The following is a 26,714-nucleotide window of genomic DNA, read 5'->3' as shown; positions in this document are numbered from 1 at the left end:
GCGTTTGTCGAGGTTGCAGACCCATCCACAGTGGACCAGCCGAACTCGGGTGGGACGTTTCTTGGCGCAAATACGTGTAAGTCGTCTCGGGTGGGAATAGCATCACACCATCACACCATTTATCCGCAATTCCCCCACTGGCAACGAACATTTCCGACGACCTGTATTTAACACAATCGAACAAACTCCAAGCTTAAAGAGATCTCTTCTCTCACCCTCATCAGCCCAAGCACGCAATCGACTACTACCGAAATAGACAGCTCGACCGAACACCACCTCCCGCAGTTCACCTTCCACAACTCAACACCATCATGGCCCCTCAGAACATCCGCGCCATCTATGGCATCCCGCCGTCCCTCCCTTCCCTCACCGACTCTGTCCTCGTCCTCATCGACACCCAGGGCGAATATGCCGACGGACTCTTGAAGGTCGAGAAGGCTGCCGAGACCCGCGCCGTCATCAAGGGCCTCCTGGACCGCTACCGCGCGGCAGGCCCCAACTCCGTCGTCCACGTTGCCCAGGCCAGCCGCGAGGGGGCGCCCGTCTTCACTCCGGGCACCCCGTTGGCGGATATTCTACCAGAACTCACGCCCACAGACTCTGAACCTGTTGTCTATAAGCGCCATGCCACGGCGTTTACGGGCACAACCTTCCAGCAGGAGCTCGACAAGATTGGCAAGAAGAAGCTGGTCGTCGTCGGCTACATGGTATGCTTTTGTCGCGCTCTGCTTCTTCTGATTGCGTTTCCCTCGAAAATCGCTAACGTACAGGCCCACAACTGCGTCTCCGCAACTGTCCGCGCCGCTGCCGAACTCGGCTATGACGTCTACGCCGTCCGTGACGCTGTTGGCGACCGCGACCTGCCTGGCGCCTCGGCCGAGGAGCTTGTGCGCGTGTCGCTCATTGAATTAGCCGATGTCGTGGCCACCATCATCGACAGCAAGGATGTCCAGTGACGGGACGTTGTTTATTGTACTCTACTGAAGAAATGACTCGTACACAAAAGCTAATCCATGTTTCGTTCTACTCTATGACATCCAATTCCGTCAGAAATGGATACGGCACTCGAGCCCTTACTCCCAAGGTGTTTCCCTCCTTGGCGATGCCCAACACGGTTCCATTGGGCAGCTTGCCCACTTGCCGGGGACTCCGGTACGCCTGGAGCAGCCGCATCATTTTTGCATCCTCGCCCACGTCCGATTCCTGGCCATATTCGAAAAGCCTCATAATGCCATTTGTCATGACCTTTGTTTCTTTTGTGTCCGATGCGGAGTTGTCCGCTGCTGTTGGGGCCACCTCCTTTTGAGATCTGCGGGCGTCCTTTCGTGCTTTCTTCCTTGCTTGTTTGCGTATGCGCTGAAGAATGGCGTCGAGCAGCGGGTCGTTTTCAAGCTGCTTGGCCACGTTTGTATCCCAAAGCAATCCCCGCATGTCGGCGGGATCCGTGGCATCGTCGGCGGGCTTGTCTCGGCGTGGGAGATGCCTGACCCGGCCCATCTCCTGTCGCATGGCGGCCATATCGAGCTCCATCCAAGGATGTTTACCGTGAAACTTCGACACCTTTTGCGGCGAACCAGCTGGCGCGGGAAACACACGCATGAGCGTGGGCGTCTCGGCGATGCCGTTGATGATGTATCTGAAGCTGAGATACGCATCGTCGAGTGGTACTTTGCCAAACTGGACATCCTTTACGAAATGGTCGCCGGGGCTGTCCCCGCTGTGCTGGTTGCGTGACTTTGAATTTGCACCGTTGTTGTTGCCGTTCTGGAATGTGGTTAGGTTTTTATTTGTGTTCTATTTTGATACGCGACGAGAACGCGACGTTTGCCTTCTTACCATGGTAACCAATTTTATAGTATCAAAGATTGTGAGGCTTTCAAATGACTTTGTGGTGGTGTACTCGATAATGTTTTGTACACAAGTAGGAATGCATACGGTTTTTATGTTCAAATAAATGAGGAAAAGCCTCGAAATGGCTGGCTACTGGAAATATAAATGGCAGTTGTGACTGCAGCATACGCATCTTGCCCCTCTCTCGAGACGTGTTGAGTCACAACCTCATCGCCGCACATTTGCAGCCGACATGCAGAGTCGCTTGTGTGCCTCATGCACACTGGCTGCTGGCCATTACAGCCAACCACCCGTTTCTGCACCATGATAGTACATCACACAGCAGCCTGCATGCATTAAGCGGATGCCCGCTGGTTGCGGCACATGCAGTCGGGTAGCACATATGTATGCACAGCCTCCCAACAGACAATAAAACCAGCGAATGATAGACGTGCATCGTTATTGCAGTTCGTCTGCACGGTTGAACACAGTCCTCAATAGCCCCTCGTCCACCCCTCGTGCAGCGTTTGCAGGTCGAGCTCGTCGGCTGTCGTCAAGTACGACGTCAGCTCGTCCGGATCGCCGTCTTCCTCCCGCGCTGTCAAGCCGCTGCCGAAATAATGGAAGCGATTGGCCGCGGCCTCTTTGCGCCGCTGGAAGGCAAAGTCCTCCCACCGCGGCGTGCGGGTCACGTCGCCCTTGTGGTGCATCGTGCCGGGCCAGCCCAGGGTAACGCGGCTGGGCCCCGGTCCCTGCTTCCACCAGCTGCTGCACGTGTCGGTCGTTGCCTTGTCGGCGAAGAAGCCCTCGACCACGGCGTCAAAGTCGTCCGTGGCGTCCTGCGTCGGCTCGAGCGCCGCGTACGACTGGGCCTGCACCTTGCGGATGCAGGCGGCAATGTACGTGGCGGTCTGCTCGCACTTGACGGGGACGGTGCCGGAGAAGGGTGTGCCCTGGGCCTGCAGGACGAAAAAGTAGTTTGGGAAGTCGGGGGCCATGACACCAAAGTAGGTTTTTGGGTAGCCGACACGGCCGCCGGGGCCCCAGATGTCGCGGAGGTCTGTGCCAGAACGGCCCACCAGCGGATACGCAGGGGTGTAGTTGTCGGGAAAGCCGGTGGCGGTGATGATGGTGTCGACGGCAAAGGACTGGCCGTCGGTCGTCTCGATGCTGCTGGCCGTCACGCGCGCAATGGGCGTCTGCACAAAGTCGACCTTGGGGTCGCTGAGGGCCTCGAGGTAGCCAGGGGCGGGTGTCAAGCGCTTGCACATGGGGGCATAGTCGGGGATCAGCTTGGCCAGCAGCTCGGGGTCGTGGTTGACGCGTTCTGAAATAAGGGCCGTCAAGTCCTTGCGCAGCTTGGCGTTGGCGTCGCTTCCCGCGTAGAAGCCGGCGATGCCCGCGTGGAAGGTAGAATTGAGCTCTTTGCGATATGCCAGATAGTCTCTTTGGCCGTCGCGGGATGCAAAGTGCTTGCGCGTCGCTTCGGGGATCGCGTGGCCGGCCGGGTTGCCCTTCTGCGCCGCACGCGCTGTGAGTCCACCGTTGAATGCCGCCGACACCCAGTTTCGTGTGCGGGCAAAGTGGCGCAGACGGGCCACGCGCGGCAGAACGGCCGGCAAGACCTGCATGCCGCTGGCGCCGTTGCCAATGACGGCGACTCGCTTGTTGTCGAGGATGTCGGCGGCGCTGTGTTGGTCCCAGCGAGCGGTATGCACGACAGCTCCCTGGAAGGTGTCCAGGCCTGGAATGCTGGGCGGTGCGGCATTGTTCAGCCGGCCGGTGGCGGAGATGAGAAACTGTGCCGCCACGGTGGACTCCGCCCCGGACACCAGGTCCAGCACCGTAATTTGCCAGTGTGCGTCGTCGGTGTCCCACACAGCCCTGACCACTTCGTGCTGCAGCCGCAGGTGCTTGTCGACACCGAATTTCTTGACAGTCGCCTCGTAGTACTCCCGGATCTCCGCGCCCTTGGCATAGAATTCCGTCCAGTGCGGATTCGGCGCAAAGGACAGCTGGTACGCGTGCGAGGGCACGTCACAGCGCACGCCGGGGTACTGGTTCTCCTCCCATGTGCCGCCAACGCGTGCGTGGCGGTCGTAGACGGTGAGGGTCAAATTCGGCACCTTGGCCTGCAGGAGCACGGCCGTGGCGATACCCGCGATGCCGGCGCCGATGACGACGGCCGAAACGGGCTGGTGGGCATTGTACGCTGTTTTGGGCAGTGGGTACGGCGCCGGGCGGTTGCCACGGTCAAACGCCGCTGTGAACGTTCTGTTATTGTCGACGGAGCCCATTGTGAGAGGGTCTGTGGTCTTGTCTGATGGCCCATAACGTTGTTTGTTCTTCACGTCAGTGCACCATGTCGTGGTGGTAATGACAGCTACGACTATTGTATTATAACGTGTCCTTCCATTATAGATTCTGCACTTCATTTTCTTGCCTCGTCCATCTCAATTGCGCAATAGATTGTTGTCTTCTCGCCATCTGGTTATCCCTCTAGATGCTACCCGGTTTTAGGTCAGGTGTGTCGACGGCGGGGAAAATAAGGGTGCAAGTCAACTCGGGTGGGCAGACTTGTCGAGGACGTCTCGGGTGGGAAATGTACGCCAACAGGCGTGTTGGCGCCTACCCGTTGGTGCGATGGTATTCTTGACCTGTCGTATCAGAGCGGCACATGTTTACAGCGTGGCTCCATAAAATCCGTCCGTGTCCGCTGCCATGGCTGCCCTACTGGGGAGACTAACCTTGTTGACCTTGCTTGACCGGGGCCATCGTTATTATCTCTTCGTAGAACCCGTAAGCAGCCGTCACGCACCGCTGCGTAGATGCTGATTGCGCCATCGCGGGTGCATCTTGTGTCGACGATAGTCTTGTGTTGACAACATAGATGCACCGCTGAGCAAGGCTGTTGTACATGTTGAAAACTCAGGTGCAATCTGCAGAGTGTATATAAATAATCGAGGCTACATGCGTAAGGGTAGAGTCTGCATCGCGACCTGACATCTCAACCTATATTACGTTGCCGGGTTTTGCACTCACTTGTCGTCGCTTTTGCTTTTGCTTTTATATTTTCGAAATTACCTACCTCCTCTCTCACCATGTCCGGCCATGAAAAGGCCTTCGAGGCCTCTGTCCTGGCCTCACCACCGGCGTCGGACTCGGAAGCCGTGTCGGACCATTCTCCGAATGCCAACAGCCCAGACTCCCGTACCGTTGTCAACCGCGAGTGGTCCACCAAGGCGTCCTTCTGGCGCTGGTTCCACCCCAACGACGGCCCTGCCGAGCGCCGGTTGGTGACGAAGCTTGATGTGTCGATCCTGACGTTTGCGTGTGCCGGCTTCTGGGCTCTGTACATTGACCGCGGCATGTACAACAATGCGTACATCAGCGGCATGAAGGAGGACCTCAAGTTTTACGGCAACGAGTATGTGCAAATCAACTCGATTTTCCTGATTGGCTACGCCGTCAGCATCATCCCCTTGACGCTGGTCAACACGCGCGCGCCGCCCCAGATCGTCATCCCCGTGTGCATGGCCGTCTGGGGCCTCGCAACATCGCTCGGCGCACGGGCGCAGTCCTACGGCGAGCTGGCCGGCTACCGTTTCCTGGTGGGCCTGGGCGAGGGCGCCTTCTTTCCGTCCATTCATTATGTGTTTGGGTCCTGGTATCGCCCGGACGAGCTGGCGCGGCGGTCCGGGCTCTTTTACGTGGCGGGCAGCGTGGGAACCATCTCGACGGGGTTCCTGGCGGCGCGAATCTATGACGACCTCGATGGCGCCCTCGGGCGCGCGGCGTGGCGCTGGATGTATCTGGTCGGCGGCGTCATTGCGCTTCCCATTGCTCTCTTTGGCGTCCTCACCTTTCCTGGCACGCCGCAGCACCCCAACAAGCGGCTGTTCCGCGAAGACGAATTGGCGCTCGCCCGCGCCCGGCTGGCGGCCATGAGCCGGCGGTCCACCCGGAAGGCGTCGCTGGTGTTTTCGCTGTCGTCGGTCCGCCGCTTCGTCGGGCGCTGGCACTTTTGGGTGCTGGTGCCCTGGAGCATAATCTACCAGCAGGGCTACCTGGCCATGCTCCAAGGCACGTACACGCTGTGGATCAAGTCGGTGGCCGGCAGCCACCACTACTCCACGGCCACAGTCAACAACCTGACGGCCGTGCCGCCCTGCGCCGCCATCGTGGCCATTGTCCTCTTTGCCTGGGTGGCCGACCGGTTTGGCGTCCGCGCGCGTCTGCCGCTGTTTGCCCTGGCGCACGCCGTTGCCTTTCTCGGCCTGGTCGCCTTCGTCGCGTACGACCACTCGCCCTTTGCGTACAAGTGGTTTGGCGTTGCCGTCAGCAATGTCGAGAACGCCATGGTGCCCGTGATGTACTCATGGGCGAACCTGATCTGCACCGACGACGCCGAGGAGCGCGCATTTGTCCTCAGCGCCATGCTGGCATTTGCCATGGCGTTCAACAGCTGGGTGCCCATCCTGTCCATGCCCACGGTGGAGGCGCCGCGGTATTTCAAGGGCTACTTGGTGTGTCTGCTGATGCAGCCGGTCGCACTCGCCATGGCGTTTCTGGTGGACTATCTTCACCGAAGGGAGGTGCAGAAGAAGGCGAGGGCAGCAGGAGACGAGGCAGACGGCAGTGCATAGCTGTGGGGATGTGAAAGCGTCAAATTATATATAATTTAATCGTACTACCAATTGTATGTGGTCATCATCGCAGTCCTTCCTCATGTTGCAGTCCTTCCGGTAGCCTCTTCTTCACTTTAAGAAACTTCCATTGGTCTTGGCCAGCTGCTCGTCGTAGTAGGGCTGAAACGACAGCCAGCCTTTGTCGGGCGTGCCCACCTGTGTGTAGGTAAAGGCAGCCTCCTCGTCATTGATGAGCTTCTTCGGGTGGCCACTCCCCTGGGCCGCGGCATCCACCAGCAGCTGCGCATGGCATGTCTTGTCGAGGGACAAGAACCAGAAAGCGGCCTCGTCGACACTGCGGCCAACCGTCAGCAGGCCGTGGTTCTGCAGGATGACGGCTTTGTTGTCCGCGCCCAAGACAGCCGCGATTCGTCGTCCTTCCTCCCGATCGAGGACAATGCCACCAAACTGGTCGTACACGGCATGACTCTTATAGAATCGGAGGGCATCCTGCGTAATCATATCCAGGGGCCGCCCAAAGGCGCTAAATGCCTTGCCGTAGACGGAGTGCGCGTGGCAGGCGGCGTGCACGTCCGGCCGCGCCTTGTGGATTTCCGAGTGGATGGCAAACGCGGCGGCATTGATGGTCTCGCCGCCCTCGACGACGACGCCGTCTTCGCTGACGAGAACGAGGTCGGACACGCTGATTTGCGAAAAGTGCATCGACAGAGGGTTCAGCCAGAAATGGTCGGTCAGAATCGGATCGCGCACCGACACGTGGCCGGCCACGCCCTCGTCGAAGCCGCGATCGGCAAACACGCGAAAGACAGCCGCCAGATGCTGCTTGCGGTATAGGCGCTCTTCGTGGAGCGAGGCAAACGTGGGATAGGATCGAATCTTCAGAGTCTTGCCGGTGGTGGTCCTGCCCAGCGCGCCTGTAACGGCGTTGGCGCCTTTCTCGTTGGAGAGGACGACAGCACTAGGCGCCATTCTTATGTGACTCTATTTTGTACGAGATTCTAGACGGAGTGTGGAGGAGAGTGGTCAAAGTCAAGTGAATTGGAGTTTGCTGAATTGTTTGTGCCAAGTGAGGAAGTTGAGTTCACTGTTGCTGTTTGACTCCGCACTTGTCAACCAATGGAAGCCGACGCCTGTCCGATTCGTCATTCTGGCCGATGGTGTCGCCGGTTGTCACTCTCCACACGTTCAGCAACTGATTGCGGTGGCAGACTTGCTGTCAGACGCTGCCAAGCATTCCCGGGTCAAAGCCGTGTACATTATGCCGGCCGTCGGGTGTGCATTTTTATGCTGATTCAGTTGCCGCTAATTACAGCAACCCCTTTATATTACTGCGCCGTCTTCACGGCCACGACTGTGGAATACCGAGTAGATACATGTTTGCACTGGTCAAGTTGACCACATTGGCCATATTGACCGTCTGCGGCTCACCAGCGACCCCCCACCCCCGGCATCGCCAGCAGCTTATCAAAATCCTCGTCCCAGAAACGGGCCCACGAGGACTCCAAGTCGGTGGCGTCCATGCTCAAGTCGAAGCCAAACTCGTCCATCGATGCCGCGGGCGTTGTGATGCCGGCAGGGCTGGTCGAGTCCGGCGGAGGAAGGTCACCGGCAGGCTGCGTAGAAACAGTGGTTGTTGTTGCTGGTGACGGCCCCTGGGTCCCATCGACATTCGCACTTAGCTGCGTCCGGAACAGTTGAATCCCCCGTATGCACTCTGCATTGTGCCCCGCCCGGCGGTATTCGTCCTCCACCAGGGCGCCGAACGTGTCCACAAGCGCCAGGTCCGACCGGTTGAGGCGGCTCGTGGACACCTTGGTGGCGTAAATTCCGAGGGTCAGGACGCCCAATAGGACGACGTCGGCCGTTATCAACCGCGTCGTCTTGCCGCGTGTCGACGAGTACATGAACAGGTCGTTGGTCGCCTTTAGCAAGGCCCGCGCCGACGCTGCTCCGATGCACAGACTAAAGTGAAGACGGTCGCGCAGCGGCGTGCCCGCGCAGTAGGTGTTGATTCGGTTCCGCAGGAAGCCGGGTGCCGACATGAGCGCCGGCCGGTGCAGGGCAATCAGCGTCTGGTGGAACTGGAGGGACACATACGTGGCCCGTGGGAGCTCACCGCTGCTGCAAAACAGATCCCGGCCAGGTCGTACGGACTCGGGAAAGGTGTCGGCCCAGTCGAGGAGGGCGCGGTCGAGATGGCCCATTTCAAAGAGCAAGTCTTTGACGGGACGACGTCCGCTACTGCGGTAGAGCAGGTGAATGACCCTTGTTTTCAGATGGGCCAGCTCGATGAGTCTCCCAAAGTAGTCGAACCCCTCGGTGACAGGTTTCGGCACCCTCCGATCACACTCGTCATCGCGAATGGCCGATGGCCGGCCCGTCTCCAGCTCCATTGTCCTTTCCATGATGTAGGCGGTCCACCAAAGGCGGGAGGCCAATTCACTCTGTCTGACGTTGCTGCTGTCGTTGCGGTGCAGTTGGATAGCCTGTGCTAGTCGGATGGCCTGCCCAAGACTGCCCCAGCTGACGGCGTCTTTGTTGCGGTTTCGGAGGGCGAGGGTGAGGAGGAGAAGTGCCTGAACAGACGAGATGGACGGCCGTGCTACCAAGTGAGCATACAGACCATACGCTGCTTCGAGATAGCGGGTGCCGTCGTCTGATACGCCGCCGTGTTCTTCATCAGCTGCCAGGCTGCATAGAGCATACGTGCATGCCAGAAGGCCGTAGTCGTTTGTCTGGCTGTCGCCGAGGCGGGCCACAGTATGTAGGATGTCCTGGTGGTCCACAATCGGAAAGAGTGGGTGGATTTTGGTGAAGAATGTCTCCGTGTATCTCCTCATCGTACTTTCGGCCGGAATTGGAGGCAAACCAGGCGAGGCTGTCCCAATCGACAAATACGGCGATGGCAGCGGGATTTCGGATGCATACACCAGTCCGTGCCGAAAGTGAGGAAACACGGGCTGCCATGCCGGGTTCTTCATCATGAACAGATCCAGCCACTGCACCAGAAGACAGAGGCTGTTGGTGCCACCTGTCGTCGGTGCGGTCGCACTCACGCCGTGCGTGTCTGTTCTGGCCATTGTTGGCCCTATCGACGCCTCGTCTTCATCTCTGCCCTCCCCGAACGGCGTCGCAAAGTGTCCTGGGAGGATCCGGTCCGGCGACCGCGTCCCGAAGGTGCGATGTGATGGAGAGGGAAGGAGAGCCGGGCATTCTCTGCCGGGTTGCACCTTCGGAGTAGCCGACGGCGTTTGATGATATCGTCTTCGCCTTCCCTCAGGCAACTGCCTCCTCCCCTCTGCGTCTGGCTTCCGTAGATTGGTCGTCACGCACACCACCGAACGCCGCGCACAGTTGCGACAGCTCGGCTGCTCGGCGTCGCATTTGAGCTTGTGGGCACGGCACCATTGGCAGGCCGTGGACTGGCGGGGAGCCAGGGCTTTGGCGAGAGAAGGCATTGTGGTAATGGTACTGAAGACGAAAGATGCAGGACAGTCGTCGATGGCCAGTCTCGGGTGGGGCATTTGAGTGTCGGCAATGTTGCTAGCAGTAGCCTCACTGTCGCCTTGCATCTCGGCACTGTAGTGACATTTGTTACAGCGCATTGATGGGCGTTCTAGACGCTAATCTGCCAATTCTGTGCTTCGACACGACCATTCACAAAATACCATATCATGACTTTGTGCGTCCATTCAATTTACTTGGATGCAGCCTCTTGTCATTTTGGACTCGGTTGAGTGTGGGGGAGTGTCAAGATTACGTGCTGGTGCGCAGGCGGTTGGCGGTTGGCGGCAGTGTCCTAAAGCTTTTAGCACCTGGAGAGGACGGCGGGACTTGGGGATGCATGAGGGATTTGCATTCCCCACTTTTCGACGCCGTTGATCTGCCTCAGTGTGTTTTGCCCTGTGTCGGACTGTGGTCATGTGACCCATGATCCATTGTCTGAACCCTGGCTTTTTAGCTTCTTTAGACTCGTTCAAACCCAATTCACTCGTTTTCTCCTCCGACACACTGTCTTTTGTACGAAATATCCCACGACACTGCCCGACAACCAATCCCCCTTTCACTTATCCACGCCACACATACGTCCCCACAAACGAATTCTCATATTTGTGACCAAAGCACCATAGCAACATGTCGACACCAGAGGACCTCCGACGCCTGATCGAGGATCTGAGAGTACGAGCAGAGCGCGCCGAGTTGCTGGCGGATCAAGAGCGACGCGAAAAGGAGAAGGAGAAGGCACGGGGAGATGAGCTCAAGGCACGGGGAGATGAGCTCAAGGCACGGGGAGATGCGATGGCAGCACGGGCGGCCGAGCTGGAGGCACGACAAGCACCGACACGACTGCTTGACTACATCCGCGGAGTCGACCAAAACGTATTCGCTGCATTCACCGTCGAAAGAGCATCTAGTGCATTATCGCAAGGCACGACGGCGGTTGGGGGGCGGTTTTACCCGCAACATTTCAAGCCCTGGCCAGATTTTGAAAGCACCCACGCCACCCTTTTCAGCACGCTTGTCCGGGTGTTTGACGACGATGGAGGAGCGTACTTCCCGTCCCCCGTGTCCATCGAGACCACGGGCGGCGACATCAGCCCTGCGGCCGCTGACGAACAAGACCTGCGCCCGTTTATCCGGGCATCAATCGAGAAGCCGGCTGCTCGAATCATCTCCAAGTACCTCGACATTGTCCAGCATCCCACGATTGCATCGATCCGGTTCCGGAACAACGCGTACGGGCTTGACATCGGCCGTAGTGACGAGCCGGAACTTCAACAACACCCGCACGATGAGACCGACCAGCAACGCCAACAAGAACAACGGGTCATGCATGAAAGACGGCTACAGAAGCACAGCTCGCCCGTCAAGACTGTCGGCGTGCCCGACCGCTGGGCTTTTGCCGAGCGCCGCGATGAACCGACCACAATACACATCCTAGTCGCTGAGTACAAGGCCGCGCATCGACTCCCTGCAGCGAAGATTCGCGCCGTCTTGTCCGCCCCCCCCACCGACGACTTCTTCCCACGCGCAGCAAAGCAGGATGGGCTCTCCTCCGAGGGAAAGGGTTCCGTGCTTGTCGCCAAGGTACTCTGCCAAGCATACCATTACATGGTCACATCCGGCCTCGAATTTGGCTACGTGGCCTCAGGGGAAGGGCTGGTTCTCCTGCGTGTCCCAGAAACTGACGCAAACACGCTACACTACGTATGGTTCGTCTTTCCCTCCGCAAGTGTGCCAGGCGCCGAAGACAACACGGCCGTTCCGAGAGAACCGCAGGACACGGCCGTCTCCTATCTTGCCAGTCTCAGTATGCTGGCTCTTGACTCTACCCCGCGGTCAAGCGAATGGATTAGTGATGCCATCAGCCGCTTACAGCGATGGCCGGGGCCGAAAGTGGCTACTGCGTCGCCGGCAACGGGCCCCCAACTGCGCCGCCCCGACCGAGATGGTGGTGGTGGTGATGGTGGTGGTGGTGGTGCTGGCGGCAACGACGGGCAATCTGCAAGCAAGGGCCTGGCTACTGAGCAATCGGCGGCTCACAGAGGCGTGAAGCGCGCTCGCCGGTCGGAGCAGGCCGGGAACAACCCGTCGACAACGACTACAACACGCACTCCAGCTGTTACGCCCTCCACCCCATCTCCTCGCCGCTTCATAGTCGAGCCTCCCACCTTGCCATACTGCACACAGGCCTGCCTCCACGGCCTTGTTTGCGGCCTGCCGTTAGACAACAAGTGTCCAAACGCAACACTTCACGCGGCCGCTGGACCTTGCTCGTCTTCTGTGGGGGCGACCAGACACGCTCTTACTGCTAGGGACGTTCGTGCCTGTGTGGTGGCGCAGCTAGCCAAGAACATGGATAAGGACTGCGAGTGTCTGGACAAGTATGGCTGCTTTGGCCGCTACGGCGTACTTTTCAAGATCACTGTTACTGGCTACGGCTACACCTTCGTGGCCAAGGGTGTGCAGTACCACCACCGCACCGTGCTAGAGCGCGAGGCGGCTGTGTATCGCTGCCTCGAGACCTTCCAAGGCCGGCTCATCCCCATCTGTCTCGGGGTTATTGAGCTTGAACGGGACATACCGCTGCACTCATGTGCATTCGTCTCGCACCTGATGCTGCTGTCCTTTGCAGGACCTGACCTTGGGGCCCGCTCATTGAAGACGAAGGCGGAGCTCTTTCCTAAGGATGTGGACTGGCTCGCAGAGACGGACCGAACGTGGGACGAGCTCGCGGCCGCTGGCCTGCGTGATGACGATCTGCGAGAACGCAACGTAGCATGGAACGCGGAGGTCGGCCGCGTCATGCAATTTGATTTTGACCAAGCGACGGTCCTCCTTTCACCTCCTGCCCCGACTCCAACCTCGAGTCTACGATCGTGCTCGCCACCACCGCCATCATCACCACTTCAGTCTCCGCTGCTTTCCAAGACTGACCTTAGCGCGTACCACGACGGTGGAATGCAGCGAGATAATGGCCTGGAGGCGGCAACGTGAAGGCCCATGACATGGATGTTTTGGCCACGTCCCAACCTACGATTTACTCGACAGTACATCAATACCATGGCAAACGACCACCCTGGATAAATGAATGGCTCAATGACTGAATGAGCGGGTGTCTACATGGCTAGAGAAAGAAACGAGCTGCGTGGCACATGCAACAATTCTGCCGCCTGACCAGCACTTGACCACCACCTCGTGTTTGCAAGTATGGCCTTGTGTTTGATGAGTTTAGCCTTTTATGGCGACAGGAAAACCTGCAACATACGTTAAGCCTTCCCCTACAATACGTACAGGGTTCAAATATTTTTTACTTTTTTTTTCTTGCCCAATCCACACACGCTCAAAATTTAGTATTCTTTTGCTAATATCCGCCACGAATAAAATAGTCTATCTCCAAAAATCCATACATGGATAATGCAGCGCCTCACAAACGTATCTCTGTAAACAATCTGAACGAGGAAAATATGACAATATGCGCCGGTTCTCTGCCAAGCTCATGTGAGCATATCGTCGCGCTTTACAATGCACTGCGTAATGGGTCGCTGGTCGCCGGTTTCGACAAATTGACCCGATACCAAGAACCCTGTGGAGCGCATGATGAGAATCTCGTAACTTCAAGATCTTACGACTGACATCCACCATGTGAGGACAAAGGACGAGGACGTGCCCACTCAACCGGTATGGAGCGGGGATGGGACGTCTCAATGATTTTGTTTTAATTGTTGATTGCACGACGTATATTCGGCCGTTATTGATCTAATCTATCGGCACTTTTTCTGTTAATTTCGTGGGGACGGGAGTTGTGCTCGGGTCGGTGGCTCAACTCGCCTACTTTTCTCGCCCCCTCATCTGCCGTACATATATACATGTCCGAGTAGTGCACATATATGTATGTTTGTTCTGCCCGGGGTGCGAAAATACACTTTCCACCAAGTTCAGCAGCATCCAACCACCGCCATGTGGAAGAGTGTTGTCGTCTCGCTTGCCCTGCTCTCCGGAGCCAGGGCTGCGGCTGTAGATGCGCCGTTCAGCAACTACCAAGCCAAGATCAACGCGTATGTTTTCCTTGTTGAGCGTTATCGGCTTCGGCCGTTGTCCAAGTAAATGTCTCTAACACACTCAGGAGCCCCCGCAATCCAGTCTACCCGATCGACTCGGTCGACAAGATGGAGTCGTCCGCGATGCCCAATGTCGACACCTGGCTGCACAAGAAGATCGAGACCAACAAAAACAACAACTGCACGCTCGACAACGCGGCCATCCGCAAAGAGTGGAGCGACATGGCCGAGACGGAACGTCAAGAGTACACGGGCGCCATCAAGTGTCTGATGAAGCTGCCGCCCAAGTCGGACAAGACGCGGTTCCCGGGTGCCATGAGCCGCTACGACGACTTTGTCGCGTACCACATGACGCATGCGATGCAGCTGCACGACAACATACACCTGTTTGGCGCGCACAAGTACTTTGTGTGGCTGTTTGAGCAGGCTTTACGCAACGAGTGCAACTACACCGGGTACCAGCCCTACATGAACTACGACCGGTATGCCGAAGACCCGGGCAACTCGCCCCTGCTCAATGGCAACGCGTCGAGCATGGGCGGCAACGGCGAGCCTGACCCGTCGTACAAGGGCGTGCCGCAGTACGGGCGCACGCCCAACATCATCAAGTCCGGCGGCGGCGGCGGCTGCGTCAAGAGCGGACCGTTTGCGGACATGGTAGTCAACCTGGGCCCGACGTCCGCGTCCACGGGCAGCAATCTCCCGAAAAACCCGCGGGCCGACGGCACGGGCGCCAACCCGCGCTGCCTGCGCAGAGACGTCAATCGCAACGCAGCCATGGGCGCCACCAACGAAAAGGCCTACAGTCTCTTGCAGAATACAAAAATGGACAAGTTTTACGACCAGCTGCTTGGCTCGCCGATTCCAAAGAACGACCCTTACCCCTGGGGCATCCACACGGCCGGGCATTACATTGCAGCTGTCGACCCGGGCGGCGACCCTTTTACGTCACCCGGTGATCCACTCTTTTACTTCCATCATACTTCGTTGGACCGCTTGTGGTGGATTTGGCAGAGTCAGAACGTGGAGGAGCGGCTATACGCTGTGCCGTACTCGAATGCGACCATGCAGATGAACATGAAGAGAGACACAGGAGCGGTGAACACAGCCGGCGCTGCTGGAGACGACACGAACCCGTTGGAGTCGTTGGTGGACATGGAGTGGCTGGGCCCGGCCATCAAGCTGCACGAGACGCATGACCAGTTGGGCGGGAACGGTGGCAAGTTCTGTTACATTTACGTGTAGGGGGGTGATGGGAGGCATGTATTTTCAGTTAACAGATAGTAACTGTCGCGTATCAAATTGTGAATACACATACTGCATGCCAATTTCTCCCTGTTGGCCGAAGCAGGAGGCAACTATGCTGAGGAATAAACAATGGAACTTCACGTATTTGCAGGTCGAAGGACGAGATGCAGCTAAAATCAACAAATACTTCTAGAGCCCCAGAGAACACGCTAATTTCCGTGCCGCGAGATCTTATATGGAGAGGTCAGTGGAGCTACAGTGCGGGGGAGCTGTGTTTCGGGGGGTCTTGAGTGGGCTTCTCCATCCTTATCAGGGCGGCGTCAGGCGAGGCGCCTCCGGCTGTGGAAATTATTCGTACCTGGCATCACTCCACATTCAAGAACAACTGCCCACAACGACTCAATCCGAAAGGCGGACAGCGTCGCTCGATCGTCGACAAGCCACAGAAGCCAGGTATAGCCGGTTGCGATACACAGCACAGCTGGAACATCTTCCCGCTTTTACTGTTTCAGTGACTCTTCCTCGGCAGAAACCTCGCATCACTCCACACCACCTGTCCCACGCCAACATGGCGTCCTCGCGAGGTGTGACCCTCATTGGTGCGGGGACACAAGGAACGCGGCTTGCCTACATGGTATGTCCATGCTTCGGTCTATTCCTACTCTTGATTTTCACACTAATGTTCGAAGTGGTCCAGATGTGGCCGTCCAGTTCACGTCGTCGACAAGAGCCGTGATCAGCTGGATCGTTCGGCCAAAGAGATACGTCGTCTCCGCAAAGAATGGCCTTTGCCGTCCCTCCCCGGCCGCCGCGGTGGCAACACGGACTGGGGCGAGGCCTCGTTCTCATCTCCTGACAACCTCGAAACGGCCATCCACCAGTCGTGGCTCGCGATTGAGTGTGTGCCGGAGTCAAAGCCGCTGATGAAAGCATTGCTACAGCAACTGGATGGAATCGCACCTCCAGACGTCATTGTTGCCTCCAACTCGAGCAGTTACACCATCAGCGAGCTGTTGGAAGGACTCGCCTTGAAGGCGCCCGACCGGTTTGCTAGCATCCACTCATACTGGCCACCTGAGACGACACGTAAGTACGCTGCCTCACCCCTTGTTTTGCTTTGCCGCAGCCGCTCAAGTATAAACAGCTGTCGAAATTATGGGGACCGACACAACCCGGCCCGGAATCGTGGACGTCTTGATGCAGGAGAGCGCTGCCCACGGCTTCCAGCCGTTCCATGTCCGCCGATCGTCCACCGGCTACATTTACAATCGCATCTGGGCCGCCATCAAGCGCGAGACACTGCTGGCGTTGGACGAACAGGTGGCGACCCCGTCTGAGATTGACGCCCTGTTCAAGGCCGTCCTCAAGACGCCCAAGGGGCCCTGCGAGCAGATGGACACTGTGGGTCTCGACGTGGTCCTCGCGATTGAAGAGCACTACGCCGAGGAGAGGCAGTTGCCAGATGCTCCGCGCACGTTTTTGAAGAATATGATTGCAGAAGGCAAGCTGGGTGTCAAGTCAGGCGAGGGCTTTTTCAACTACGAGAAGAAATAGACAAAATAAAAAGACGCAAACCATTTCGTCGTACGGTGTCACTTTCATCCTGTAGGAATGATCGAAATTTGGTATTGACTTGGAATTGATTTAATGCTTCCTTGAAGTGCACTGCATCTGCGTCCATCTTCAGTTTGCTTCTTCTGTACGAGGAGCTTTCTGCCACTACTTCTCCGAGGTCCGCGATTGGATGCGAGGTCCGCGATTCACAAAGCCCACTGTTGGACACCAACGGCCCATTATTGGCTGATGCCGTCGCGGACGTCGCCTTGTTGACGTTAACATCGAACTGAACATCCACGGCTGCATCCATCGACGGCTCGATTGCATCCGACACAAGCACGCCATCACGACCATACGCTTCTATCATGATATATCTCAAAGTCTGCTGTGGATATGGCCCTAAACATGCAAGACATTATCTTCATCGCATAGGAACACCACCGACAAACAAACACCCTTTCGCTCCCGCCCCATGTATACAATCACCAGCGTTTACGCGCTGGCCGCCTTCTTGGCCATCGGCGGCCTGCTCCAGGGTTTTGACGTGTCATCCATGTCCGGCATCATCTCATACCCGCCATTCAAAGAATACTGCGGTCACCCAGACGCCAACGTGACGGGCGGCATCACGGCGAGCATCTCGGGCGCGTCGTTTCTCGGCTGCTTTGTGGCGTTTGTCCAGGTGGACCGCCTTGGTCGGCGCACGACGGCCCAAATTGCCTGTGTGCTCTTTGTGATTGGCGCCGTCCTTTCGGCGGCCAGCGTCAATGTCGCCATGCTCATTGTTGGCCGCATCTTCTCTGGCACCGGGGTCGGCATGCTGACCTCGTCGGGCCCTGTGTACTTGGCCGAGCTGTGCCGGAAAGAAATCCGCGGCCGTGTGCTCTCGCTGCAGCCGTGGGCCAGCAACTGGGGCGCCCTGACCATGTATTTTGTAGCCTACGGAGCCATGCAGACGGGCACGACGGCAGGCTTCCGCATCCCCTGGGGCGTGCAGGCGGCAGCACCAATTGTTCTATTCACGGCCCTCTTCTTCTTCCCGCAGTCGCCGCGGTGGTTGGCGTCGCAAGATCGACCGGAGGAGTGCCTGGCCGAACTGGCACGACTACACGGCCACGGTGACCCGGATGCCCCCCTCGTGCAGGCCGAGTATATGGAGATTCAAGAGGCCATGGCGACTAGCCGGGCTCTGGGTGCCGTGCAGTGGTCTGAGCTCGTGCAGCGGGACAACCTGCAGCGGATCATGGCCGGCATTTTTATTCACGTCTGGACACAGCTGTCGGGCAACAACGCTATTTTGTTCTATGTGAGCTACGTCTTTCAGATGAGCGGGTTGACGGGCAACATCAGCTTGATTGCAGCCGGAGTGCAGTACGCCGTACAGGTGGTTTGCACGTTGCCGGCCATTATTTTCTTGGACCGACTGGGACGACGGCCGGCTCTCATGATTGGGTCTGCCTTGATGGCCGTCTTTCTGTACTCGACCGCGGCCACAATGGCGACCAATGGACATTACATTCCTGGAGGACTGAACGGGACCAAAGCCGTATCCTGGGTCATCAACGAGGACGCACACAACGCACAGAGGGCTGTCATAGCGTGCACATATCTTCTTGTGGCGGCAGTAAGTGTATTTTCGGCTCACTCCTGCGTGAATGAAGCTCACAGATTCTCCAGTATTCCTGCACATGGAATCCCATCGGATGGGCTTACCCACCGGAAATCTTCCCGCAGCGGCTGCGTGGAAAGGCAGTTGCTGTTGCGACGTCGGCCAACTGGATATTTGCCTTTGCCAACAGTACGTACAGCTTTGGCAGAGCTGACAGCGAAGGAACCCGTAACTGACCAGCAGACTACTACACACCGTCGGCCTTCCAGAACCTGCAGTGGCGCACGTTCCTCATCTTTGGAACGTTCAACATTGCAGCCGGAATTCACGTCTTTTTCTTGTTCCCCGAGACGAGAGGGCGGTCACTCGAGGGTATGGATTGGCTGTGACTCCCCGTCAGACCCATTTGACACTAACGTTGTGACAGATATGGATGCCATCTTTGCCTCCGGTGTGCGAGCATGGCGGACAAAATCGTTGCCCGACCGACTAGATCTTGCCGTTGATGATGCCAAGTGAGGCAAGCCGGACATGCACGTTTGACCATGAAAGTAATGTTGGTGTTTGTGAATAAATTGCGGTCGTATTGGAGCCTAGGAAATCAACGGAATAGGGCCCCCCAGAGCCTTCTTGTCCATGCGTAGATGTACTTTAGTCCCTGGACTATACCACACCCCACCTAGCCGGCAATACCCCCATCCACCGAAAAAATGGCTCCATTCGTGTACGCCGTGTCGTCGCTCAGTGCGAACGCTATCGTCCGCGCCATGTTCTCGGCCGTGCCCAGCCGCCGCAGCGGCACCATTTTGTACGTCTCTGTGACGGGACGATCTTCGCCGCCAGCGCCCGCCTTGACTTGGTCGAGCATTGGTGTGTCCACGGGGCCCGGCGCCAACGCGTTGACCCGGATACCGCGCTCACCCACCTCTTTGGCGGCACTCCGCGTCAGGCCCACGATGCCGTGCTTGCTGGTGCTGTAGGCGGCAATGCCGGGGCGACCCATGACACCGGCCATGCTAGCGACGTTCAGGACGGAGGCACCGGCCGTCATGGCCCGCAACTCGGCGCGGAGGCAGTAAAAGAGGCCGGTCAAGTTAATGCCCAGGATGGCATCCCAGTGGTCGTTGGAGATGTCAACAATGTTGGCAAACACCGACCCACCGGGCGGCCCGATGACACCAGCAACGTTGGCAGCGCCATCGAGGCGGCCATAATAGTCGACGACTTCCTTGATCCAGGCATCGACGTCGTCCGACTTTGTGACATTCAAGATCTGGCTGATGACGGCGGTCGCGCCCTTTTCCTTGAGAGCAGCGACTGTGGCAGCAAGGCCAGCCTCGTTGATGTCCGAGATGGCCAGAGAAGCACCGCGAGCAGCACACTCCAGAGCTGTGGCCTGACCAATGCCTGAGCCGGTACCCGTAATGGCAATCACTTTGTTTTGGAGGGAGGCCATGTTGAACTGTGTAAGTAGGACAGAGAATTGACAGTAAGGACAGAAGGAGAGAGTGGTGTTGTTGGAGACGAGGGGGCACGTCCACACATATAAAAGGACCACATCGTAGTATGCTATCTCTAAAAAAGAAACCGAGCAGTACGGAATACCCAGACAAGAAATAAGCATCTTGGCAAGCAGCAGTGATGTGTCCGCAAAGCATGCTGCAGCACCGAGAATTAGGTTGCCGTCACTAGCGTTCGTGGATCTGTGAATGCGCCAACAGCTCACAGGCTAGGTTCTGAACCAATCCCCGCACTCGACAAGACGGTTTAGTAACGGGACAAACTAATGAAGTTCCCCGAATGACTCGTCCGCGTTTCACAAGGTCCACTGACATGAGACTACAAAACAAGGCCAGCCAACACTCCAAGAGAGCGTGAAAAAACAGCCGCATTATTGTCCATATTGTGCACGTCCTGACATTCCTTCAAAGCCAAGCCATCGTTGACATTCTCCGTGCTTCCTGGAATCCCCGCTCAACCCCGCTCGCCGTCACAGCCATACAGACTTGTCGTCTCTGTCTCCCTCTCGCCTCATCCGATGGCTACACGCACGCCTAATAAGATCGCCCTGATCGGCCTAGGCTCCATCGGCATCTCGTTTGCTGCTCTCCACATCCAGCACACCGACGCGCATCTGTCTGTCTATGATCCACGGCCAGATTTGCAGGCACACCTCGAGTCCATTCTGCCGCTGTACCTGGGAGAAGTATCGAAAGTAGCCACGACGACCGTGGCCGACTTGCTTTCCAATGGTCGCCTCCGGCTCGCCTCGTCCGTCGAGGACGCCTGCGCTGGTGCGCACATTGTCCAAGAACAAGGGCCCGAGAATCTCGAGTTCAAGCGGCGCGCCCTCAGAGCCATTGAGGCGTCGGCCCCGCCCGAGGCACACCTCTGGAGCTCGACGTCTGGCATCCCCGTGTCGGCCCAGGCAGCCAACATGAAGGACCGCGCACGCCTGTTGGTCGTCCACCCGTTCAACCCACCGCACATTCTGCCGCTGATCGAGATCAGCCCAGGACCCGAGACGGCACCAGAGCGCGTGCGGTTTGCAAAGACTTTTTTCGAGACACTCGGATCGGGTCATTGTCCTGTCGTTGTCCGCAAAGAAGTGCCCGGGTTTGTGGGCAACCGCCTGGCCTTTGCCTTGCTGCGTGAGGCTGTGAGCCTCGTCAATGAAGGTGTTGTCGACGATGTAAGTGATATCGACACCGTCGTGGAGGCCAGTCTCGGACCACGCTGGGCGGTGCAAGGTCCGTTCAAGTCGTATGCCATGGGTGGAGGAACTGGTGGGCTCGGTGCATTCCTCAAGAACCTGGCAGGCTCCATCCAGACGGTCTGGGACGACCAGTCTCGACAGCTACCTAATATTCTGGACAAGGACGGAAAACCGGCCGACTGGGTAGACACACTCGTGGCCAAGACGGATGCCGTTTATGGTCTGCCAACGCCGGTTGTCATTGAGGATCGCGATGTCAAGTTACGACGGCTTCTGGAAGCGAGAAAATAAGACAGATAATGTGTATTTAAACAAATAAGTTGAACTACGCATGTAGAACTCTGCGTGTATCCATTAATTGATATTCTCAACATCCTTCCACCAAGCCTATTATATCGTCATAATTACACTGCCACGGTTCGGAAATATGCCGACATGTAAGCGAGGCGTGGTGTATTACGGGAGGGACGGCTAGGAAAGGAAGATGCGATCAACGCGGCGGGTGACCATCTCAACTTGCAAAAAGAACACATGGCAGGTCAATTTTGCCTACTCTGTAACTGCTGCTGGTTATTACTGCGTGCTGTGTGGGTCTCTGAAGAGTGGTTTACAACCGGCAATATTATGTGTACTGTTTGTTGCTGTTTATTTAATTTTCGTGGAAGTGGATATGATCTTGGCCCAGTCGGAAATGACAAATAAAACGCTGGTAGTAAAAAATGCTATAAATAATTACAATAAATGAAAAACGATCTGAACTTGAACACAAAAATATATATACATTTAAACTAGACAAAATAAATGAATGCAAGTGACGAAGAGATAATGTCGTCCAAAGCCAACAACAGGTAATGGACAGTACTGAAACCTCCAAGAAAAGTTGACATTAAGTCAAGCTCACTTAACAAAGTGATACAAACAAATAGCAAACACGAACTCTGGACGTCTATGACGCGGCGTGCTGCTCTATCAGCAACGGGATACCTGGAGATACTCGACCTGTCACATTGTTATGCTGCATGCGGACTGCTTACGCAGAGGTATCTTCAAGCGGCATGGCTCCCGGACTGGCGACGGCCTTGGCCTGTCCCTCGGCTCCGGTATGAGTAGCGTGCCAGCCACTGCGTGACTCGCTGACGTCCAGGTTGAGTCGGGCATAGTTCCATTTGCGAGACAGTAGCACAAAGCCAATGGCGAACAGCGGCATCTGGATCAAGTCGAGCACGCCGACAAAGATGAACGTGGCTGTCACACCGATCATGCCGTGTCCATCTACACCGATCGCCCAGGCTACGGGGTACAGCAGCCAAGCGACGTTGGCGATGGTGGCCAGCAGCATGTAGTCACGCGTCATTCCAGAACGCGCTGCGGCCTCACGACTCTCGTTGAGCGTGCTCATGGCCAGAATCACCCAGGCAAGTGTGCCAAAGGCAAAGAAGCCCCATTGGTAGTCCGTGGAGACAAAGCTGCCGACCAAGTAGGTGACGACCCAAAGCCAGCATATGAAAACATTGGTGAAGATGGTGGTCCACGAGACGTCGGACAGAAGACCCAGGGCCAGGGCGGCAGAGGGGAAAGAGACGACCCAATTGACGTATTTGGCCCAGAAGACCTGGCGACCATCCACGACCACCCAGCCGAGATCCGAAGCTTGGGCGAAGTAGGTGACGGAGCCTGCAAGCAGGGCGCACGTGAACAAATAGTGGAAGACGCGGTCGGCCTCGGGAGTGGTGAAGCAGAAGACGAGAAGTCCGAGGAAGGCCGCAATATAGATGGAAGTGACAGCCCAAAGCCAGTCAGAGCCGTTCACCGAGAGCGCAGACTCGACACCGAGAGGCGGATTGGTGCCAAGTGAGCCAAGGCCGCGGGCGACGGCGTCCATATTGCAAAGGTGGGAAAAGAAATTCAAAAAATAATGTGAACGGAGAAGAAAGAAATGTTTAGATGAAGCTGGACACGCGGGACTGTGGTAAGTAAAACTGTTGAAGGAGCGAATGAAGATGTGAGAGAGGTATGCTCCGGTATCGAGGCAATGCGTATCTTATAAACGTGTCGAGGTCATTGTACTTCGCGCCCTTTGACTTACTATTTGCATCCGTAAATAAAAATTGAATCAAACTTCCTTGGACAACCCTTGATAATGTGTTTGACGGAAGCAAATCGACGCACTGATGCCCACTAACACCGGTACGTGCCGCATTGAGAAAAGCGGAGACGTTCAGAGGTGGGAGCAAAATAAGTGGAGATATCGGAAGCAAATATTGGTGACATCACCCAAGCTGACAAACTCGGATGCAAATTTGCACCTAGCAAATCGCATGCAGCAACACGCGGTCACGAGCAAGGCGAGCTCGCGGAAGCAGATATAAAGACAGCGCCATGACGGGACGAATTTGGGTTTTCGGAAGCAATCTGCTCGCTGCCCTCTGACTATTTTTGGAGTGTACCGATACTAAGGTCCACCAGATCGACTACCGAACATGCCCCGGCCGGACCGAATCTTTATTGTATGTCAAGATCTTATTCTTAATTGCTTGCCAACAGACAATAACGACCTACATACCAGGCATGCATGCAATGCAAGGCACGTAAGATCCGCTGTGACGGAGTCACGCCGCAATGCGGGCATTGTGCGTCACGATGCACCGCCTGCGTCTATGCCGCGGCCCGCCAGTACCGAGGCAAAGGAAAGAAGTGAGTTGCTTGTTCCATTGGCGAGTTGTTTTGCCTCTGTGTATTTTCGGTAACTTCAGTTATCTAACAGTCACAATAGGAAACCGAAAGGAGCAGAGAAACGCAATGCCGGATCACCGCTGGTGGGGGTAATGCATTCCGAACTTGCTTCGAAAGTATCATCAACCAAACAAGTATTATTGTCAGGACCAGAATACGTGCCATCGACTGCAACATTACCGCCTGGTATACCCATATCGATTCTCGAGTCTGCGTTACAAGTTCTTCGACCGAATGTCTCTCGTGTAGAGGCCACCGATGGCAATGCATCCTCGTCTCACTTTCCTAGCTTCCTTCTTCCCGGCGCATTTGAATCACACATGAAACTAGTGCAGTCCAGTGTCGAAGCAGCCAACACAGCATCGACACCATTTACAGCTATGATGCCCCATACCATTACTCGACGGCTGTTGCAAAACTCGTACGAAGAGATGAGGCGAGTGTTACCATTTCTCGGAGAACTGTCTGAAATTCTCAATCTCTTGGACCGCCAATATGGTTATTTTGCCGCTGTCCCTGCAACAATACCGCCCACCTCCTCTGCACCTGCATTTGCTCTCGTCAACGCCGTCGTTGCACTGGCCGTCCGCCACAAAATGGCGACCGGGGCCGAGTCGCAGATTGCTGGCATAGCGGCAGCGTACTACCGAAACGCGACGCTGGTCACACACCACTTGATTTTACAGAAACCAACCAGAATATCAGCACAAGCACTAAGGGCAATGGCGGCATTTGCAGGTGGAACGCCCGACCTGCCGGCCAAGTCAATGTTGCTGGCCAACGCTGAACAGCAGGAACGAATGATGGCTGATACGTGAATGTTTAGAAAAATGGACCATGAGTAGTGAGAAATTTATCATGAAGAGCAGCGATTATGAACACACTTGTCGTCCGTTGGTGATTAGGTAATATGAGCGACATCAAACTTTACTTTGCAGTGTAGAGCTGGTGCATACGGCTAATTCCGCGCATTCAACATCGCTGACGTAAAACAGAGTTCACTACGATAAATCAACGTACATATTGTTTTAGTACCATTACATTTCGAACTCATAGAAAATAAATGTATCGTATGAGATTTGTATGATGTTTAAAGTAAACCTCATACCCCACATTATGTTTCCGTATAAGGTTCGTATGACGTTTCCTGCGTAGTCATTCCTTCCTGTTGAGTATTGCTCGTAGTATTTAACGGCGCGTGTAAACCCCGCCTCTTCTATGGTCACTCATCTGATTAGCTTGTCCGTGGTTGGCCCGTCCTCCGTCTTGGCCACCCTTGTGCTAGCCACATTTCATTCAGTTGGAAGAAAAGTAGGAGAGGACAAGGCTACCCATCAGTCACCAAGCGTGAGAACTGACAATAATCAAGTTTTCCAAAAACGATTAACTAGTACGGACCCAAAGTTTTGCTCCGTTAACGGCTATGGCCTCCGTGCCCGTGGCCCGGCGACGATGGCGGGCTGGGCGAGTACTCGCGGTCTTCCTGGCACTTGTGGTTGTGGCACCCGTGGCACTCGGCCGACTTGAGCTGGCACTGCGTGTGGGACGTGCAGGTGTCGAGCAGCGTGTGGCAGTCCACGTGGATGCGGGACATGAGCACGGCGACGTAGCGGCGGACGTTGTCCTCGACCTCGCGGCTGACCATATCGGGGTTCGGATGGTCCTCGCGGCGAGCGAAGCCCATCGCAGACGCGTCGCGCTCGTAAATTTCCGCCTCAACGTCCTTGGAAAAGCGCTGGACGTCAGGCGAGACCAGCGCCGTCACGCTGGTACCAGCGAGGACGAGGGCAGCGAGGGCTTTGGCGATATACATGGTGTTTGGCCAGTCCAGGTGTCAGTGTATAGTTTCGTTCTGAAATTCAGGTTGGAACAAACAACATGCGTCACTAATAGAGTAAAGTAGGCTGGGGATGAAGCTGGAGAGAAAGTGAAGCTGGGGTTGATGTTGTCGGACGACATGATCGAATCCGTGAGAGGGTCGTGAGCGTTTCTATATATCTGTCATAGTTGGTTTAGTTCTTGTCCGGAGCTCCTGTGCAGTATGTTGACTGTTTACTTTTCTGCTCTTTTTTCTTTTTTTCTTTTTAACGGTTATATTGATTATACAGTTGGTTGATGCTGTATGCAGGACATTATGCCCGTCTATCAGCAGCCGCGCGCACTTCGCCGTGTTATACCGGGGATGTCTGACGGCTAATGTGACCAACAGACGGTCGTTCCCGTTAATATTCTCCGCAAACTCTTTACACATAGACGGGTGGTACGGAAATACCGACACCTGGCCATGTTTACATCGTGTCTCGGCCGTTTGTAAATCCTTTTGCTTGTTGGTATTTGATCGAGGTCCTATGTAGTATAAAAATAGTCTCGCGGCTGCAAAATATCCCATTGGACCAACACAACGCGCAAAATGTTCGTCGGTGATTCTTTATGCCGTTTCTAGGCCATATCCGACCGCCATTTTCTCAATGAGAAGTATTGAACAACCAGAAAATGGCGCAGCTGTTGCTTCATTAACTGTAGACATTAAGTTAAAGCGAATTAAATATAGACTTGATTTGATTTGATTTGATTTGAATCATATGACAGATGAACGGCAATGGGCCCCAGCCGGTCAACACCCACGGACAGCCGAACCGGAAGATGCAAAGAGCCAACATAACGCAAAAGATGCACTTTTAGGTGTTTTCTAGGCGTTCTTAGCAACGACCATCTCGGCTTGATAAATATCATTCGCTGGAAATGATCAGTGCTACAGTGGTGTGAGGTCTCTCTTGTCTCATTCGGTCAAGAGATGTGCTTCTTGGCCG

At 56.0% G+C, this 26,714-nt stretch overlaps 13 protein-coding genes across 13 annotated transcripts; 8 read left to right on the top strand and 5 right to left on the bottom strand.

Moving 5' to 3' along the window:
- Positions 1 to 311: 311 nt before the first annotated feature.
- On the top strand, positions 312 to 956 carry SPBR_05319 (isochorismatase; the record flags this gene model as incomplete). Its single annotated transcript, XM_040763596.1, has 2 exons — positions 312 to 707; positions 771 to 956. 2 exons carry the CDS (start codon positions 312 to 314, stop codon positions 954 to 956), a joined length of 582 nt encoding a protein of 193 aa, XP_040615073.1.
- Positions 957 to 2,324: 1,368 nt separating this feature from the next.
- SPBR_04850 (uncharacterized protein) lies at positions 2,325 to 4,127 on the bottom strand (the record flags this gene model as incomplete). The annotated part of the gene is made up of 1 exon (XM_040763127.1): positions 2,325 to 4,127. The coding sequence occupies one exon, from the start codon at positions 4,125 to 4,127 to the stop codon at positions 2,325 to 2,327; it is 1,803 nt and encodes a 600-aa protein (XP_040615072.1).
- Positions 4,128 to 4,931: 804 nt separating this feature from the next.
- On the top strand, positions 4,932 to 7,313 carry SPBR_04712 (uncharacterized protein; the record flags this gene model as incomplete). Its single annotated transcript, XM_040762989.1, has 2 exons — positions 4,932 to 6,468; positions 6,685 to 7,313. The coding sequence occupies 2 exons, from the start codon at positions 4,932 to 4,934 to the stop codon at positions 7,311 to 7,313; spliced, it is 2,166 nt and encodes a 721-aa protein (XP_040615071.1).
- Positions 7,314 to 7,903: 590 nt separating this feature from the next.
- Positions 7,904 to 9,937, bottom strand: SPBR_04786 (fungal specific transcription factor domain containing protein; the record flags this gene model as incomplete). The annotated part of the gene is made up of 1 exon (XM_040763063.1): positions 7,904 to 9,937. One exon carries the CDS (start codon positions 9,935 to 9,937, stop codon positions 7,904 to 7,906), a length of 2,034 nt encoding a protein of 677 aa, XP_040615070.1.
- Positions 9,938 to 10,613: 676 nt separating this feature from the next.
- SPBR_04714 (metalloprotease m41) lies at positions 10,614 to 12,977 on the top strand (the record flags this gene model as incomplete). Its single annotated transcript, XM_040762991.1, has 1 exon — positions 10,614 to 12,977. One exon carries the CDS (start codon positions 10,614 to 10,616, stop codon positions 12,975 to 12,977), a length of 2,364 nt encoding a protein of 787 aa, XP_040615069.1.
- A 963-nt stretch (positions 12,978 to 13,940) lies between these two features.
- SPBR_05008 (uncharacterized protein) lies at positions 13,941 to 15,286 on the top strand (the record flags this gene model as incomplete). Its single annotated transcript, XM_040763285.1, has 2 exons — positions 13,941 to 14,038; positions 14,107 to 15,286. The coding sequence occupies 2 exons, from the start codon at positions 13,941 to 13,943 to the stop codon at positions 15,284 to 15,286; spliced, it is 1,278 nt and encodes a 425-aa protein (XP_040615068.1).
- A 571-nt stretch (positions 15,287 to 15,857) lies between these two features.
- SPBR_05167 (3-hydroxyacyl-CoA dehyrogenase) lies at positions 15,858 to 16,843 on the top strand (the record flags this gene model as incomplete). The annotated part of the gene is made up of 3 exons (XM_040763444.1): positions 15,858 to 15,927; positions 16,001 to 16,375; positions 16,434 to 16,843. The coding sequence occupies 3 exons, from the start codon at positions 15,858 to 15,860 to the stop codon at positions 16,841 to 16,843; spliced, it is 855 nt and encodes a 284-aa protein (XP_040615067.1).
- A 475-nt stretch (positions 16,844 to 17,318) lies between these two features.
- Positions 17,319 to 18,974, top strand: SPBR_04908 (sugar transporter; the record flags this gene model as incomplete). The annotated part of the gene is made up of 4 exons (XM_040763185.1): positions 17,319 to 18,470; positions 18,524 to 18,644; positions 18,699 to 18,827; positions 18,883 to 18,974. The coding sequence occupies 4 exons, from the start codon at positions 17,319 to 17,321 to the stop codon at positions 18,972 to 18,974; spliced, it is 1,494 nt and encodes a 497-aa protein (XP_040615066.1).
- A 160-nt stretch (positions 18,975 to 19,134) lies between these two features.
- On the bottom strand, positions 19,135 to 19,911 carry SPBR_05264 (oxidoreductase, short chain dehydrogenase/reductase family protein; the record flags this gene model as incomplete). The annotated part of the gene is made up of 1 exon (XM_040763541.1): positions 19,135 to 19,911. The coding sequence occupies one exon, from the start codon at positions 19,909 to 19,911 to the stop codon at positions 19,135 to 19,137; it is 777 nt and encodes a 258-aa protein (XP_040615065.1).
- A 582-nt stretch (positions 19,912 to 20,493) lies between these two features.
- On the top strand, positions 20,494 to 21,462 carry SPBR_05172 (3-hydroxyacyl-CoA dehydrogenase, NAD binding protein; the record flags this gene model as incomplete). Its single annotated transcript, XM_040763449.1, has 1 exon — positions 20,494 to 21,462. The coding sequence occupies one exon, from the start codon at positions 20,494 to 20,496 to the stop codon at positions 21,460 to 21,462; it is 969 nt and encodes a 322-aa protein (XP_040615064.1).
- Positions 21,463 to 22,201: 739 nt separating this feature from the next.
- On the bottom strand, positions 22,202 to 23,053 carry SPBR_05237 (uncharacterized protein; the record flags this gene model as incomplete). The annotated part of the gene is made up of 1 exon (XM_040763514.1): positions 22,202 to 23,053. One exon carries the CDS (start codon positions 23,051 to 23,053, stop codon positions 22,202 to 22,204), a length of 852 nt encoding a protein of 283 aa, XP_040615063.1.
- Positions 23,054 to 24,284: 1,231 nt separating this feature from the next.
- On the top strand, positions 24,285 to 24,722 carry SPBR_08952 (uncharacterized protein; the record flags this gene model as incomplete). The annotated part of the gene is made up of 1 exon (XM_040767078.1): positions 24,285 to 24,722. The coding sequence occupies one exon, from the start codon at positions 24,285 to 24,287 to the stop codon at positions 24,720 to 24,722; it is 438 nt and encodes a 145-aa protein (XP_040615062.1).
- A 596-nt stretch (positions 24,723 to 25,318) lies between these two features.
- Positions 25,319 to 25,717, bottom strand: SPBR_05406 (uncharacterized protein; the record flags this gene model as incomplete). Its single annotated transcript, XM_040763683.1, has 1 exon — positions 25,319 to 25,717. The coding sequence occupies one exon, from the start codon at positions 25,715 to 25,717 to the stop codon at positions 25,319 to 25,321; it is 399 nt and encodes a 132-aa protein (XP_040615061.1).
- Between the last annotated feature and the right edge of the window lie 997 nt (positions 25,718 to 26,714).

This window comes from Sporothrix brasiliensis (assembly GCF_000820605.1).
Source record: "Sporothrix brasiliensis 5110 chromosome Unknown Cont21, whole genome shotgun sequence".
NCBI classification, from domain to species: domain Eukaryota; kingdom Fungi; phylum Ascomycota; class Sordariomycetes; order Ophiostomatales; family Ophiostomataceae; genus Sporothrix; species Sporothrix brasiliensis.
The sequence above is the reverse complement of the archived record's forward strand: the minus strand, read 5'-3'. Positions and strand labels throughout refer to the sequence as shown.